We start from the raw sequence: 14,596 nt of genomic DNA on the forward strand, positions 1-14,596 counted from the left end.
ATGAGTAAAAAGAAGCTTTATTCTAATACAGCATGAAAAGTTTCTAAAGCAGGAATTGTTCCAACTCCCACCCGATTTGAACATCTAAACATTTATTTTCTATACAATACATAAATATCTTCATGTCTATATAAACATGTTTATGGTCCTAAAGGCTTTTTAAAAAAATCATTGCAATTAGTCTTCAGAAAATGATTAGCCTAGTCAGGTGACAAGAAACGCTCCCCCAGTACAGCCAAGGACGACGACGACTGGGGACCTGCGACAGGAAGGGCCTGGGGAAGAAAAGACTGAAAGAATAAAAACACAGTGCACCCCTGCACTTGGACTTCAGAGGGTAGGACCCGGCAGAAACGAAATAAGATGCAAAAACAGAAACAGCTCGTCCAAGGGAAGGGGACATGGCCTAGTGATCAAATTTCACTCCACGTCCACCCAGTGAACACACTGCCTGGCAGGGCTGTCCCTCCAGGAGGAAGGGCCCTTCCTGGTTTATTCTTATCAAGGAAAATATTCCAGGTGCGGCAGCGGTAGAGAAAGACGTCAGAGCCCGCAGACCTGCATTCGGGCCCTGCTCCGGCATGTGTCCTGGGCAGGACGCTCACCTCGGAGCCCGCTTCCCTGCCTGTGGAGGGTGGACTGCAGTATCCGCTTTGCTAGTTTGTTTGGCAGGATCAGAGGGAACGTATAAAGAGGACTCAACATGGCCTTGGAAAATAACTGACAATAAATGAAATGATTTTGTGCGTGCAACAAGGGATTCACCTTTAACTCAGACTAGGCAGAGCAGACGGAATTCTAAGATTCTGATTCCACTAGTCTATTGCAATGCCAGCAACTGCAAAGTCTGAAACCAGCCACATTCCTGTCCTTCCAATGTCATGTAGTCACAAACTAAAACGACAAAAGGACTCTGCCTTTGGGAGGCCTGGGCCACCCCTGTTCTAAGGCACCACCGTCTGGACGAGCAGAAGCAGCAGGAGCATGAGGGGACCTGACCCCCTCTGATGTGGCGTCGTTCCTCGGAGCCCCACACCCCCGGCGCACCCCGGATGTCACTTCTCTTTTGGACTGAATGACAGTCACACGGCAGACCATGGCACGGAGGCTGCTGGTGTCATGAAGGAGGTTCCTGCCTGCACAAGCCTCCCAGACAGGCTCCCGGGGCCCAAGCAGGGACACCGCAGGAGGCGGGGTTTCCAGTCTCAGGCTTTAAGCCCCTCCCTCCCGTTGGGCAGCACCTGTCTGAGGGGCAGGAAGACCAGCCCCTATGGAGAAGTGGCCCCCAGGCAAGAATGACCTGTTCCAGGCCCAGAGAGAGGCTGACCGGCCCTCTAGCGGGCACAACAATGCCTGCGCTGCCAACGTGCTGAGCACAGCAGCTGGGATGGGAGGATGTCAGCCCTGCCCTGGAAACCGGTGAGGGTGCCCTCCACCCAGCGTCAAGGCCCGAAAAGAGAGACGGAAGCAGCAGAAACTAAAGGACGCATGTGAGGTAAACTGGTCTTAGAGCAGTGATGTTCATGGGTGTCGGGACAAAGAGCACGGCACCGAGGTCTTCCATGAGCTCTGCAGCCCGGCTCAGCCGAGTCTGGTCAAGGTGAGGGTTCCCTCATTTCCCAGGTAATCATCCCCGAGGCTGAAGCAGAGGCCTGTGGGGAGGGCTGGCTGCATCGCCCCCCTGTCCCCCGACTGCAACCCAGCCAGGTCCTCAACAGACCCACCCCATGGCACGGGCGAAGCCTCACCTGGGGCCTGCGGGATCCAGGCAGGGGGTCCTACCCAGGAGCCCCATCTGGGCAGTGCCGCCTGCCACAGGGAGGAAAGATCCGGCGTGACCCGGGGGCGAGGTGCCCGAGGCTTCGCTCGCCCTGCAGCTGGCCGCAGAGCTGCCCTGCGGGGCTAGAGCTGCTGGTAGCGAGGACAGCAGCCCCTGGGTGTGTGCCACATGGGCACATTCAGATGCACTGCTCCTCGTCCTGGTCATTCAGGAGCAGAGACCACTTGTCCCCACTGTCCTTGGCCGTGGCACTATGCTGAGTCGGCTTGTCGGACTTCAGGGAGGACAGAGACACCTGGCTGATGTAGCTGACCTGGTCCCAGGGCGTGGCCCTGGGGGAGTCCCGCCACCGGTCGTCCATGCCGATGTGCACGCTGACCTGGGACGCAGTCAGGGGCTTCAGGCGGCCCTGGGCCTGGGCCTCGTACCTCTCCAGCTCTGGCTTCTTATACCTGCAGAGTGAGAACCCAAGAGTGTCTGAACCATTCTGGACACAGGCACCCGAAGCCCAATAAAGGCCTCTCACCCGGGTTGTCCAATGACATACAATGTCAAGCCCCAGGGGCCAGGTGGACGTCACCTGCTCAAGCACCACCTATCCAAATGCCTGGTGCCCAGCAGGCTGTTGCTGCCTTTTGTCAAATGAAAGCCTTTCTAAGGAAAAGTAAACACCCACTTCAAAACAGGGAGCCTGTTAATACACAGCGGTCCCATGTGTACACACATTCCATCACAGCCACAACAGACCCACGTACATGACGGAGGTCTCACAAGAGTATAATGGAGCTGAAAGATTCCTGTCACCTTGAGACGTCACGGCCATTGTGACGTCATGGCCATTGTGACAACACAACACAACCCGGGACTCCCAGGTGTGTGGCCAGGCTGGTGTGGACCCGCCTCCTGCACTGCCTGGTGGACACAAACGCAGCCTGACCCTGGGTGACAATGATGACCGGTCACGTGGGGGGTTTACGGAGTCACTACACTTTCCGTTGCTCTTTCGGAGCGTATTCTTTCTGTCTGTGAGACAAGCCTGCGTGAAGCGCCACGTGGCGTCACGCCGGCAGGAGTAACCTCACGGTGACTGCGTCTTCTGGCCGCATCACCCTCCTTGTGCCCGGATCAGTCCCGTGTTGTGCTGTGCAGTGACGTGCTGCACCGGCGTGTGACCTGGGAGCGGTAGGTGACACCACAGGGCTGACCCCCCACTTGGTGGAAGTGCCTCTGTGGTGCTCGCAAAGGACGAGGTCGCCCATGGACGTTTCTCAGTGCGCAGCCCTGCAGCCATCGGCACTGACCTTACATAAGCAACCCTCCAGCGGCAACTGCACCAGCCCAGCACGTGATGGCTGTTAAGTGACAGATTATTTGCTCTCGGTGCGAATAAATCATTGTACCAACAGTACTGGGCTCCACTAGGTCCCTCCAGTCCCTGTCTTAGGTACACGAAGCAGGAGTCTGACACACCTACGCCAGCCCAAGCCTGCTTTGTGCCAGGGGCGGAAGGGCCCTGCCTCGCCTGTGCCGGGGGTGCTGGCCGGTGAGGACTCACCACTTCAGCTGCAGTGAAGACAGAAGCACGGACACAGAGGACGCCGCCATGGCCGCTGAGCCCATCCACGGCTGCAGCACGATGCCGAGGGGCATGAAGACACCTGCAGAGGGGGACGAGACCCTCACTCTGTGGCCCCCAGGGGAGCGCAGGAAGAGGGCCCACCAGGAAGGTCTCAGCAAGGCTCCGGGGCCCTGCTGCCATGCCCTGCACCCACATGTCCACGGGGCAGGCTGTCTCAGAGCTGGGCAGTGGGGGGCGCGGTTGAGGGGCCTTGGGTCTCCTACCCGCCCAGACTTCCTGGGCCCGTCCGCGGGAGCCATCCCCAGTTCCAAGGGAAGCTCCAGGGGGCAGGGGCTCTTGGGGACCACAGGGGTAACCCCCAGCTGCCCTGGGACATGCAGGGACTGTGGGAGCACTCAGCCTGCACTTCCGGAGCTGTACATGGGTCTGCACAGCTGGTCTCCGCTCCATGGAGCAAAAAGCCCCAGGACAGGGCTAAAGCCTTTTGGGTGGGAACTGGTGCCTGGGCCCGCCCTGGGGGCAGCAGCAACATTGGCCGGGCCTTGAGCCCCGGGCAGGGGGCTCAGGTGGACATGCTGCCCGGTCAGGTGAGGCTGCTTCCACCACTCTGGTGCACCAGGGCACCTGAGGTGGCAGCGTCCTGTTTAAACACTTCAGGCTCAGCCCAGGCGGGCGCCTTTCCTTGCGGAAGTGTCTGGAACTCCTTCCTATCTGGTAACTCGGTATTCCACGGGGAAGGGAGGAGCTGTAAGGCAGAAGCAGCCCAGGTTTTCCCATGATCGTTTCTGAGAGAGGTCTCAGAGAGGTTTCAGTCTAAGGTGGGATGAATTTTCAGGGCAAGGCTCTAAAACACCAGTCAGGGAGCCCAGTGTGTAGCAGGGTGCCCACACTGTTAGTGATGATTGTTTTCCAGACCGTTTGTGTAACCCATGGCTCGGAAAATAGGCCCACAGTGAGCACAGAGTCAGCCCCCTGGGCGGCTCTGCAGAGGGGACCAGAGTGAATGCAGGTCTGGGCGGCCTCTGCAGCTCCTCATTGACCTTCAGAGACTCAGCAACCTCTGGCTGGCCGGCCAGCCAGTGAGGTGAGCTGCCCACCAAGTGTGGCAGGCCTCGGGCTGGCAGAGACCCCTTACCTGCCGCGATGGGGACCCCCACCAGGTTGTAGATCAGCGCCAGCACCAGGTTGAGCCGTATCCTCCAGACCGTCCTCTTGGACAGGCGAATGCCAGCCACCACGTCCAGCAGGTCGCTCTGCAGGAGGGAAACTGCTGCTGAGTCCCGGGCTGTGCCCCACGGCCCTGAGTGTACCCTCGGCCTGCGCACGGGGGAGGAGGGGGGTCAGCGAGTAAGCTCACTCGGATGAGAACGATGTCGGCCGCCTCGATGGCGACGTCCGTGCCTGTCCCGATGGCGATGCCGACGTCCGCCTGGGCCAAGGCCGGGGAGTCGTTGATCCCGTCCCCCACCATGGCTACTTTCTTCCCTTCCTTCTGGAGCTCCTGGACCTTGGCCACCTTGTGAGAAGGGAGCACCTCCGCAAAGACTTTGTTGATGCCGACCTTAAAGGAAAGGAGATCAGCAGTCCAAAAATCAGTATGTGACAACACAGCTGGTGTTGGCAGAGGACGGGGACAATCGAGAAACCCAAGAGCCATCCTGCTCGCCCCCAACCCCAGCCTCAAGGTCCAGGCCATGTGGCAAGTTTAGCCGAGACCCCATCCCAAGACCAGTGCTTTGGGGCCCTCACCCTGGCCTCCCAACTCCCGTCTCCCAAACCATGACCCTTTGGTCATTTACTCTCCTGCGTCGAGTCTTCCAGGGGACCCGTGTCCTTGGTACATCTCCACTCCTTGGCCTATTCCCAAGGCCCCTTAGACCTCTGCCCATCTCCAGTGCCCGGCCTCGTGGCCCCGGCAGGCACACACTGAGCTCCACACCTCTTGGCTCCCTGTGTTCTCCAACACACCGTGACTCATACTGCCTGGAAAGGTCAGCTTCCTCCCCCCGAGCCTGCCCCTTCCTCCTCCTCAGACCACTCCTGATCAAGCAGGCCCTCCCCTGGGAAGGGCCCCCCACCGGGCCTCATGCTGACGGTGAGCTGGCAGCTCCCACGTGCCCTATGGGCTCTTCTGCAGAAGCACCAAACGCTCAGTGCGCAGTTGGTCACCGACCACCCTCCCCACAGGAGCTCCTTCAGGGCAGGCACCCTCCTCCTGGCCCTCTGGAGTCTGCCGTCACATGGGAGCACTTAGTTAAGTGCTTGCTGGGTGGGTGAATGAGCTTTCACCGGGAAGGGGAGTAACTCAGCACATCCTTCGTCAGCAACGAGTGCCCTGAGAAGAGGGGCGCTGCTGCCTCCCACATAAGGAGTAACTTGTTCCGTACTAGCCGACGCACGCTTTGGGAGGAGGGGTGTGGATGCTTCTCGGGAACTTGCACTGGAGTCCCCCCCCAGCCCCATGCGCTAGGCTGTGCCAGCACACGGCAGCACTGTCCTCACGGCCCACACTCAAGAGCCCAGGGCTGCGGGGGAACCACTGTGTATCTGACACCCACGGCTGGGAAGTGGGAACTGGCAAAACATGCCTTCAACAAAAGGACTCCAGAGTTGTCTGTTCACGCCACCCCTGACGCCATGGTTCCTTTTTGTTCATGGGGAAGACTGGGAAATGGAAGATGGAACTGCTTCTCCAGGGCTGCACTTGCTCCTTCATGAATGACAGCTCCCAGGCCCACAGTGGGGAGTCCCAGGCTGTGGCAGCTCGGTGACCCCCAGGGTGGGGTTGGGGGGAGATGCAGCCGGCCAGGGGAGCACAGACACAGAGCTGAGCACCAGCTCACGAATGTTTCTTTTCCTCTCAAACTGCTTCTATGAGCCTAGAACCACTTCAGTGACGGGGAGGGAAGAGGGCCCAGCCCGTACCTGGGCGGCAATGGCCCGGGCAGTCTTGCGGTTGTCCCCCGTGATCAGGGCCACGTCCACACCCATGCTCTTCAGGGTGTGCACAGCCAGGGCGGCCTCTGGCTTGACGGTGTCTGCGATGGCGATCATCCCACAGAGCAGCCCTGTGGGGACAGCGCGGTGAGGGCACTGTGGCATACCACGTCACACACAAAAACCAAAACAGGCCATTACAGAACGCAGTGTGGTTTGATTCTGTTCTGTAAAACCTACACACATTGACAAATGCATCCAGGAGCCTGGAAAGACTGTGAGAATGTCAACTGGACTCTCTAAGGGGCAAGGTAACGGGTGACCCCAATTCTTTCTCTATAGCGCTCAGAATTTCCCAGGTATTCTGCAAGGTACATCTATTACTTTGCGGAGTATGCGGCTCATAACTCAATATACGTTACCTATTAAAATACAACAAATGCTACTTAGAAAGCAATGAAATATCTGAGCAGCGAGAAAACGAATAATACTTTCTTTTTTTCTCTTATGACAAAAAACACTTGCATAGAATTTTTTTTTCCTGAGTGAATCTTTTAGATGCTGAGCAGGTGTGGTGGGAGCTGAGTAAGGGCGACTGGGATACTGTGGGGGGCTGGCCCCTTGAGCGGGGCCAGCTCTGCTCTGGTGAACCGAGGGCACTGTGGGTTCACGAGGGCCTAGGAGGCGGGCTGGGAGTGGGAGGAGGGGAAAAAAGGAGAATGGGAAGAGGACAAATTTGGCTGGAGCAGTCAAAAGATGGCAACATAAGTTATTTCCTATTTGCAACAGTTTTACTTCCATGAACAGAAACTAACACCAAGGAAAGCAGGCCAAAATCTCTCTGCGACCTACAGCCCAAGACACGACTGGGTACTGAGTCTACACGTGATTTCAAGTGGCTCGGGGGCCAGGTGCCGGACCTGGTGATTTGAGGCAGGCAGACCTCCTGCACCCTGACCGATCTGGCCCACCCACAGCCAGGCCGGCCTGGCCGGGAGCCACACTGATGGGGAACACCGACTTCCAGGAGCAAGGAGCCGCTGCCCAGGTGGAGTGGCTCCGGGGTGAGGACGGGGAAAGGGCACAGGAAAGGCCTCGGGTGAGGGTGTCGGGAGGAGGGCAGCAAGGCCCTCCAAAGGATTCTAGGCCTTTGCCAAAGCAGGACTAGAATCGACAGAGAGGAAGGGCTATTTTTTTTTTTAAAAAGGCCAGAATCCATCTTTGCCTGTCATCCTCAGGCCACTTCATTTCCGCGCAGGAGGAAGGCGGGAGCGGCGATACCGTCGATGGCCACCAGGATGGCCGTGTGGCCCTTGTTCTCGTGGTCCGTCATCGAGTCACAGACGTCGCGGGAAATGGCTAAGCCGTTGCGCCTCATCCATTCTCGGTTCCCAATCAGTACGGAGAAGGTCTGGGGGGCGGCATCTGGTGGAAAGAGCTGGTGGTCACCCCAGAGAGCACACGTCTGTTGTGAGAGAGCACCAGAAACTACAGAACGCTGCTCACAGCGCGAGTGCGCTTCCTGTTCTGAGACCCCTGAGCCTAGTGAGCACCGCTCAACACCACCCTGAAGGGACCGCGTACAGGACACGTGGGCGTGATTAAAACGGGCATTAAAGGGCACACGCCCCACGTGTGAAAATGGCAGGAACACATCAAACATCATGTGGTGTCCTCGTTTGCCTCTAGGGGACCTGCTGCTTCCTTTCCAGGCCGTTTCTGTTTCTCAAGCACCAAAGACAAGTGCCGCCTGGGTCCCTCACTGCTCGGCAGGGGTGACCCAGCTGAACCAGCCCCCGGGCTGCCCACTCCTACGAGATCTTTCAGAGCTACGCCTCCTCCCAGGTTGGGAGAGTCCTCCACCTGCCACCTCCCGTGTACCAGTAACTTGGGCATCACTGCGCGGACCTGTCCTTAGAGACAAAGCAGAAACGTCCACCTGGGGCTTTATTGAAGTTGCACATGGCTTCCAACAGTGAAGTCTATAGCAAGATTCAACTACTGACATCCTTAAGAAAAAACCCTAGACACAGGTTTTGGTTTGGGGGTGGGGTGTTCCCACACCCTATGCCCAGGGCTACCCAGCTGCCCTTAGAATGGGACAGGCCACTATTCAAAAGCAGCCGTCACTCCAAACAGTCCCCCTTCTTCGCACGGACAGACCGTTCCCACTGGCTTCCCCTGACTTCGGCAGCTCTGGAAATGCAACCTCCCACCCGAGTTCTACCCTAGGGCCAGTTTCCTGCCTGGGAAGAGCAGACTAGAATCCCCACGTCTGCTTGGTAGCTCTCGAGCAGCAAGGCTGACTCAGGATGAAGGAGAAGAGACTCGAGTTATGCGCGGTACCCTGTAGATTTACCCAGTGGGCTACCTTCGTCTGCCACGTGTTGGCCCCCAGAGTCAGACGAGACAGAGAACACAGGAGGAGCTGTGTGCTTTCCCGGGGAGGGAGGCACGCAGGTGCGGAGGGGAAGCAGGTGGCGTGCCTGGCATGGTGCTCTCTGTGGTTTGGCACGCTGCCACCTCGCCTAGCTGCCAGGCTGGGCGGCAGAGACAAAAGCCAGGGATACCTGTTTCCATGGGGACACCGCCAACCCCATTCGGGTGAGGGGCCCGTTCGTTCAGGTGCTTGCTGTGGGCCAGGATGCCTTCCACATTGCTGACTTTGCAGCCAATGCCACAGCCTGGCACAGCCTGGAAGTCTGTGCAGTATCCCAAGGCCTCTGTTTTGAGTTCCTGTGAAGGGAGGGGGCAGGGCGAGGGGCCAGAAAACAGGGAGAGGGGAGGTGAGAGGGAGACAGGCCGGGGACCCAAGACCAGGTGTCCCAGAGCCCAGAGCCAAGGCCTCCCCGCAGGCAGCTGGGACAAAAGCCTGTGAGGAGGGAGGAGCTGTGGGGAGAGACGCTGGGGGAGGAGCGCGGGAGGAACTACGCCAGGTCTACGCACCTCTTTGCAGTACTTGGTGACGGCCACGCCCAAGGGGTGCTCGCTGCAGGCCTCTGCGGTCCCCACCACGGCGAGGAGCTTCCTGAGTGGCAGTGTGGCCGGGTCCACCAGCAGCAGGACCCGCATGACCCTGGGGGCCCCGTGGGTGATGGTGCCGGTTTTGTCGAACATCACCATCTTTATCTGCCGGGACAAGCACAGGCCGGTTGCCACAAGTACAGGTGGAAGGGACTCGGGGTGCGTGCGACCTGGAGACACAACTTCGCTCAAATGCCCGTACACAGGCAGCACTCCTTCCTTCTCCCTCACATGGCAGTCTGCGGTCGGCCCCAAGGTTCGACCACCCCCTGCGGAAGTAGGCCCCCTCTCTGTCTGGTCAAAAAGCCCACATCGTGGCTCGACTATAACCACGCTGAGCCAGAAGCGCCCGCGGATGCGCCCACAGAAGACAGCATGTCACCGTCTCCCGGACAGAAATGGAAACACGGGCCGCTTTGTCCTTGGGTCAGGTCGGGAGCCAGGGCTCTGGGTGTAGGCCTATCTCCCTGCCTCCTCTGCAGGGACAGCCGGGCTCTCTCTGGCCCAAGTCAGTGCACCAGCCTGCAGAGAATAAAGCTCCTGCACTCCAAGTTCAAGGAGGGGAGCGTTCCCCGGGCCTTGGAAACCAGTAAGGCTGGAGCCAGTCTTCAGGCCTGTCCCACTCGGTCAACGGCAGCTCGGTCAACGGCAACGACCCCTGGACTCAGGTGACCCCAGGGAAGGCCGTCTGCTGGCTGCGTTCAGACTGCGACCCCCCAGCATGGTTCTCCTCATTCAGTAAACAGCGGCCCCACTTGGTTCTGCTGTGGAGTGCTGGCCCCTGCAACACTACCGCCTGGTCTTCCTCCGACAGGTCACGCCTCCCAAGGGCCCACACTTCGTCTGCAGCCAGATCTTCCCACCAGGTACTCCAGCCACGTGACACGCACCCCTCCACGGCTCCCTGCCGTTCTTCCCGTTAAGTTCCCAGTCCTTTAATAAACCCCCAGGCCCTCCGCGGCCCCCTCTGCCTCCCTTCTCCCCTCGGCAGCCTGATCCCCTACCAGGGTCTCCCAGTGATTTTCCCTCGGTCCCTTGTTTACTATTCAGCAAATAACTGTAGCCCCTGTCCAAGTGACCTGCCAGCCTCGCACCCTGCCTTCGGCTCACTGAGCACCTAGTTTTCTGCACCCCTGATGGTTAAAAACTGTGATCGGGGCCAAGCACATGACCCGCACACAGTAAATGCTCAGCTAATACTGAACACATCAACAGAAGGCTAAGAACTGGTCCCCGTGGCCAAAGGTTGCTATAGACCACTGCCCATCACTCCACTCCCCATAGTCACAGGGTCCCCTTGCCGACCACAGAGATGCCGAGCCAGCACCGCCCTGCGGGTGTGGATCCCAGCTCTGCAGCTTACAGTGCGGGCCTCTGGGCAGGGTGCCTGGCCCTCCCGCTGCACTTTCCTCATCTGGAAAATGGGCACAATGAGCACACCCCCTCAGAGCTGTCGGTCAGATTAAATCAACTGCCGATTACAAAGTATCACTTCTGCCCTGGTTAGCAGCTGCAGCGGGGCTATAGTCCATCAGCCCTGGCTTCCTGTTCAACTCCACGAACAGTGCTAGCCTCTGGGCCTCTCTCTGGTGTCTCTCTTCCCGTGAAATTCACACAGATACTATTGTCACCAGTCCTCTAAATTAAAAAAATTAAATCATGTAGGAAACAGATACAGGATCAGCCAGCCACAGCCCCCAAGGCTGGCCAGGAGCCCTGGTGCGGGGGACCCACCTTGTGGGCTGTCTCCAGAGGCTGGCCGCCCTTAATGAGGATGCCGTTCTGGGCGGCCACGCCAGTGCCCACCATGACCGCCGTGGGCGTGGCCAAGCCCAGAGAGCAGGGGCAGGCGATGCACAGCACGGTGATGGACGTCTGGAAGGCAAAGCGGATGGCCATCTCGGCCCGGGAGGTGTGCCTGCTGGGCGTCTTCGGAGAGGAGGGAGAGGCAAAGGAGAGTAAAATGCAAAACCATGCAGAGGCCTAAATCGTTGCTGTTTTCTTTGCAAATCCCCCCAAACAAAATAAGCATCTCCTTTCCAAGCACCGTGGCACATACTAGTATTATTATTTGCATTCTGACACTTTGAGTCATCCTGGTGTATTTTTTTAAATGGCTAGTGTCTCTGGAATATAATCAGGAGACACTGTATTTACTTAATTACAATAAAAAGCATGTTTTCTAAATGAAGGACACAGAACACAACTTCCTTAGCTTCCATCTACCCTTTGCTCGTTGACTGTGAAAGGCAGGATTCTGAAATAAGACATATTACTAAAGGGCCATTTAATTTTCACAGGAACAGTTGGATTGAGGTAGATGAACAAGCTGTCTTAAGACATAATGCAATTCTTAGAGGGAAAAACGATGTGTGTGTGTTTTCAAATGGTAATTCTTATCAGAACGACAGCTGTCATTCTGAGGGGCCTGGGTGGACTTCCAGAAGTGACCCGAGTCTTGTCCCTACAAGGACTTTCAGGGAGCAAGGCAATGACAGTTATCTTACAGGAACATGCAGTACCTCGTTTGCCAGCGTCCTCCCTGACAATGCAGATAAAACAAAAGAAGCCAGAGTAAGACGGAAAGGCAGGCAACAGCAGGAAGCCACAAGTCCCAGCCTGGTCAGGACTGGGTCTCCCCACCGCCACAGGCCGACGCGCGGCGCTCCCACAAGAGAGAAGCTTTGGGCAGCCAAGGGCAAATTCTAGGAATACAGTCAGAGGTTACCCCTAACGGCACTGACTTCTCCTCAAATGTCAGAACGTGTCCAGCTTGGGCACTTCTCATTTCAAGATAGGAAATTTGAGGGAGAAAATGACATCTCTGTGAATGGCATGTACCCCAAGAATATGATGTCTTTAATTACAGGTAAAAATAATTTTTAAAAACATTATCCATTCTATAGTTACAGTTTCTTATTCTAGGGCTCTAGGGTAATATACACATTACACTGAGCTAAATGTGAGGTATTTTCAAAAATAAGGTAAACACTGTTCTACTCACTAGGCAAATCTACCCTAAGTGGGCCATCGGCTTTTCCATGTACCAAGGTTTCCCACCTCGGCACTACTGATACTTGGGGCCGGTCGTTCTTTGCTGTGGGGTCTGCATGGTGCACGGCAGGGTATGAGCAGCGTCCCCTGCACCCACTGGGTGCCAGGGCCCCCCACCTCCTCAGTCACAACAACGGTCGTGTCTCCAAATGTGGCCAAGTGCCCCTGGGGCGACAAACCCACCCTGTGGTGGTCACTGATGTTTATGGATGTGATTCCACATTCTGAAGCAGAAAAGTGGGTTTTTTTTTGTATTTTCCACCTTTTTATAATTTGGATAAAATGACATTCCTTAAGATAGTAGTCTTCATCCACTTTTGAAACTCAACAATGCATCTTCCATTGGCCTCATGTATAATGTGTAATAAATAAATATTCACTAAAAAGCTATCAGCATTTGCTTGGGAAGCTGCAAGGTTAAAAATGATACTTATAAACATAGGCAGCAAAGATATAATAGTTGTCCTAAAACGGGTTAAACGATACTATCATGCCATCAAAACCCAATGTGATGGCAAGTCACATTGGGTGTGTGCTTCGGAAGTCCCCAACGGACGGTACTGCCCGAGGCAGACACTTTAATCATTGCAACTGAGAGCCAAGTCTGTGAAATTATCTAACAAGGACACAGAGGCCATCTTCAACGAAAGCCTCCAGAAGTGAAATGACAGTCCTGCCCCGGCTAAGGAATTTGCCGCCAGTACGTCAAGCAAGCTCAGGAAACGTAATGTGTAATTAAAGCCCAATGAGTCGAAGGCATGAAAGGACAGAGTTAATGGCAATAGACCATCTGACACCCAATAACCACACAGCCCACAGCGCTCCACTTACGGGAAAGTATTTCTGAATGACACCAAAATCGACAAAACCGATTATAATCCATACCACCAACGTCAATGTTGAAATGATGATGATGAATGGGACAAAATAGCCACTGAACCGGTCAGCCAGCTGCTGAATGGGCGCCTGTGAACATAAAACACCGAGACCACGGTCAAGGACAGCCTGCACCGAGGGAACGGACCAGGCCTGGGGCCCTCCGCTCCCTCATCAACTCTCCGCCCGGTGTCTGCCTGCTTCGGCGGAGCTCCTGGGGTGGTTTCCACAGTGAGGAAGCAGAAGTGGTTCTATTTCTTATATTTTTCCTGTACCTTCGACATCTGAGCCTCTTCCACCAGCTTCACAATCTGAGCCAAGGTGGTGTTGCTGCCCACGTGCGTGGCGCTGACGAGCACAGAGCCGTGCGCATTTATGGACCCCGCGATCACCGTGCTCCCCGGCTTCTTCGTGACAGGCATAGCCTCGCCTGCAGGAGGAGAGCGAGGCCGCTGTCGGCACTGAGCCCCGTTCGGGAGACCCAGCAACAGCACCAGCACCGGACCGAAGGGAGCGCAAAACAGGCTGCTGACCTGTGATGAGGGACTCGTCAGCCATGGTGCTGCCTTCCAGGACCTTCCCGTCCACTGGGAACTTCCCCCCAGGGACGACCTTGACGACATCGCCCCGCTGCACCAGCTCCACGGGCACCTGCTCCTCTCTGCAACAAACGGCCCCCAGTCACACGCACAGCCGCTCACCGGGGCTCGACCTGGCGACCACCAGGTGTGGGATGCAGCGTGAGCAAGGCAGATGTGGCCCTGACCTCACACCCCTCGTCCAGGAGCGGCAGCACGGAAACTTCGTTTTCCTCACCTTTAAAATAAGGGCACTAACAGTAGTCCCTTCCTCACAAGTTATTGGGGGGGGGGGGGGAGGGGATCAAGTACAAAGAGATGGCAAACAGTAAATAAGTCCCAGCAATAATAAAAATAACCATTATTTTTAATATCGGCCAACTTTGTGACGAAGAAGAATACTGGCACTTCCTTTTTCGCCCTTTTTTGGGAGAGTTGAAACCTGTCTCTCTCAGCCTGTCTGCGCCCTCCATCCCGCTGGGCTCTCACCCCGCGCCCCCTGCGAAACTGTCCCTGCCAGCACAGGCCTCCTCTCCTGAAGCCCAGTGCCCCTCACCCACACCCGGCACACACACACCACTGTGAACTTGGCCTTGTCTCTTGGTACTTAAATGCCTGGTGCGCATCACTGGACTGAAGGAGGGACCTCGCCATGTGTGCCTTCACCTGCCTTCACAAGGCCTCGTGCAGTGTCACGTATATGCCGGGTGTTCGATGCGTGTCACCCAGATCAACAGACACTGACCGAGGACTCCGGGCGAAGGCAAC

At 56.7% G+C, this 14,596-nt stretch overlaps 1 protein-coding gene across 2 annotated transcripts in view; it reads right to left on the reverse strand.

Moving 5' to 3' along the window:
- The window catches only part of ATP7B (ATPase copper transporting beta), a 52,366-nt gene continuing 37,770 nt past the window's right edge, over window positions 1–14,596 (reverse strand). Inside the window, exons 10-21 of one of the 2 annotated variants that reach the window (XM_037057585.1) lie at window positions 13,784–13,911; window positions 13,526–13,680; window positions 13,206–13,340; window positions 11,055–11,249; window positions 9,243–9,425; window positions 8,867–9,032; window positions 7,578–7,721; window positions 6,285–6,427; window positions 4,717–4,920; window positions 4,495–4,612; window positions 3,336–3,438; window positions 1–2,232 (exon numbers count right to left, since the gene is read on the reverse strand). In XM_037057585.1, coding sequence (XP_036913480.1) covers window positions 1,959–2,232; window positions 3,336–3,438; window positions 4,495–4,612; window positions 4,717–4,920; window positions 6,285–6,427; window positions 7,578–7,721; window positions 8,867–9,032; window positions 9,243–9,425; window positions 11,055–11,249; window positions 13,206–13,340; window positions 13,526–13,680; window positions 13,784–13,911 — 1,948 coding nt within the window. In that variant the 3' untranslated portion in view covers window positions 1–1,958. The remainder of the gene's footprint in view (window positions 2,233–3,335; window positions 3,439–4,494; window positions 4,613–4,716; window positions 4,921–6,284; window positions 6,428–7,577; window positions 7,722–8,866; window positions 9,033–9,242; window positions 9,426–11,054; window positions 11,250–13,205; window positions 13,341–13,525; window positions 13,681–13,783; window positions 13,912–14,596) is intronic. The other variant, XM_037057586.1, reaches the window with a different exon arrangement.

Source organism: Sturnira hondurensis, unplaced genomic scaffold (genome assembly GCF_014824575.4).
Source record: "Sturnira hondurensis isolate 20B ecotype Veracruz unplaced genomic scaffold, ASM1482457v3 Scaffold0009719, whole genome shotgun sequence".
NCBI classification, from domain to species: Eukaryota; Metazoa; Chordata; class Mammalia; order Chiroptera; family Phyllostomidae; genus Sturnira; species Sturnira hondurensis.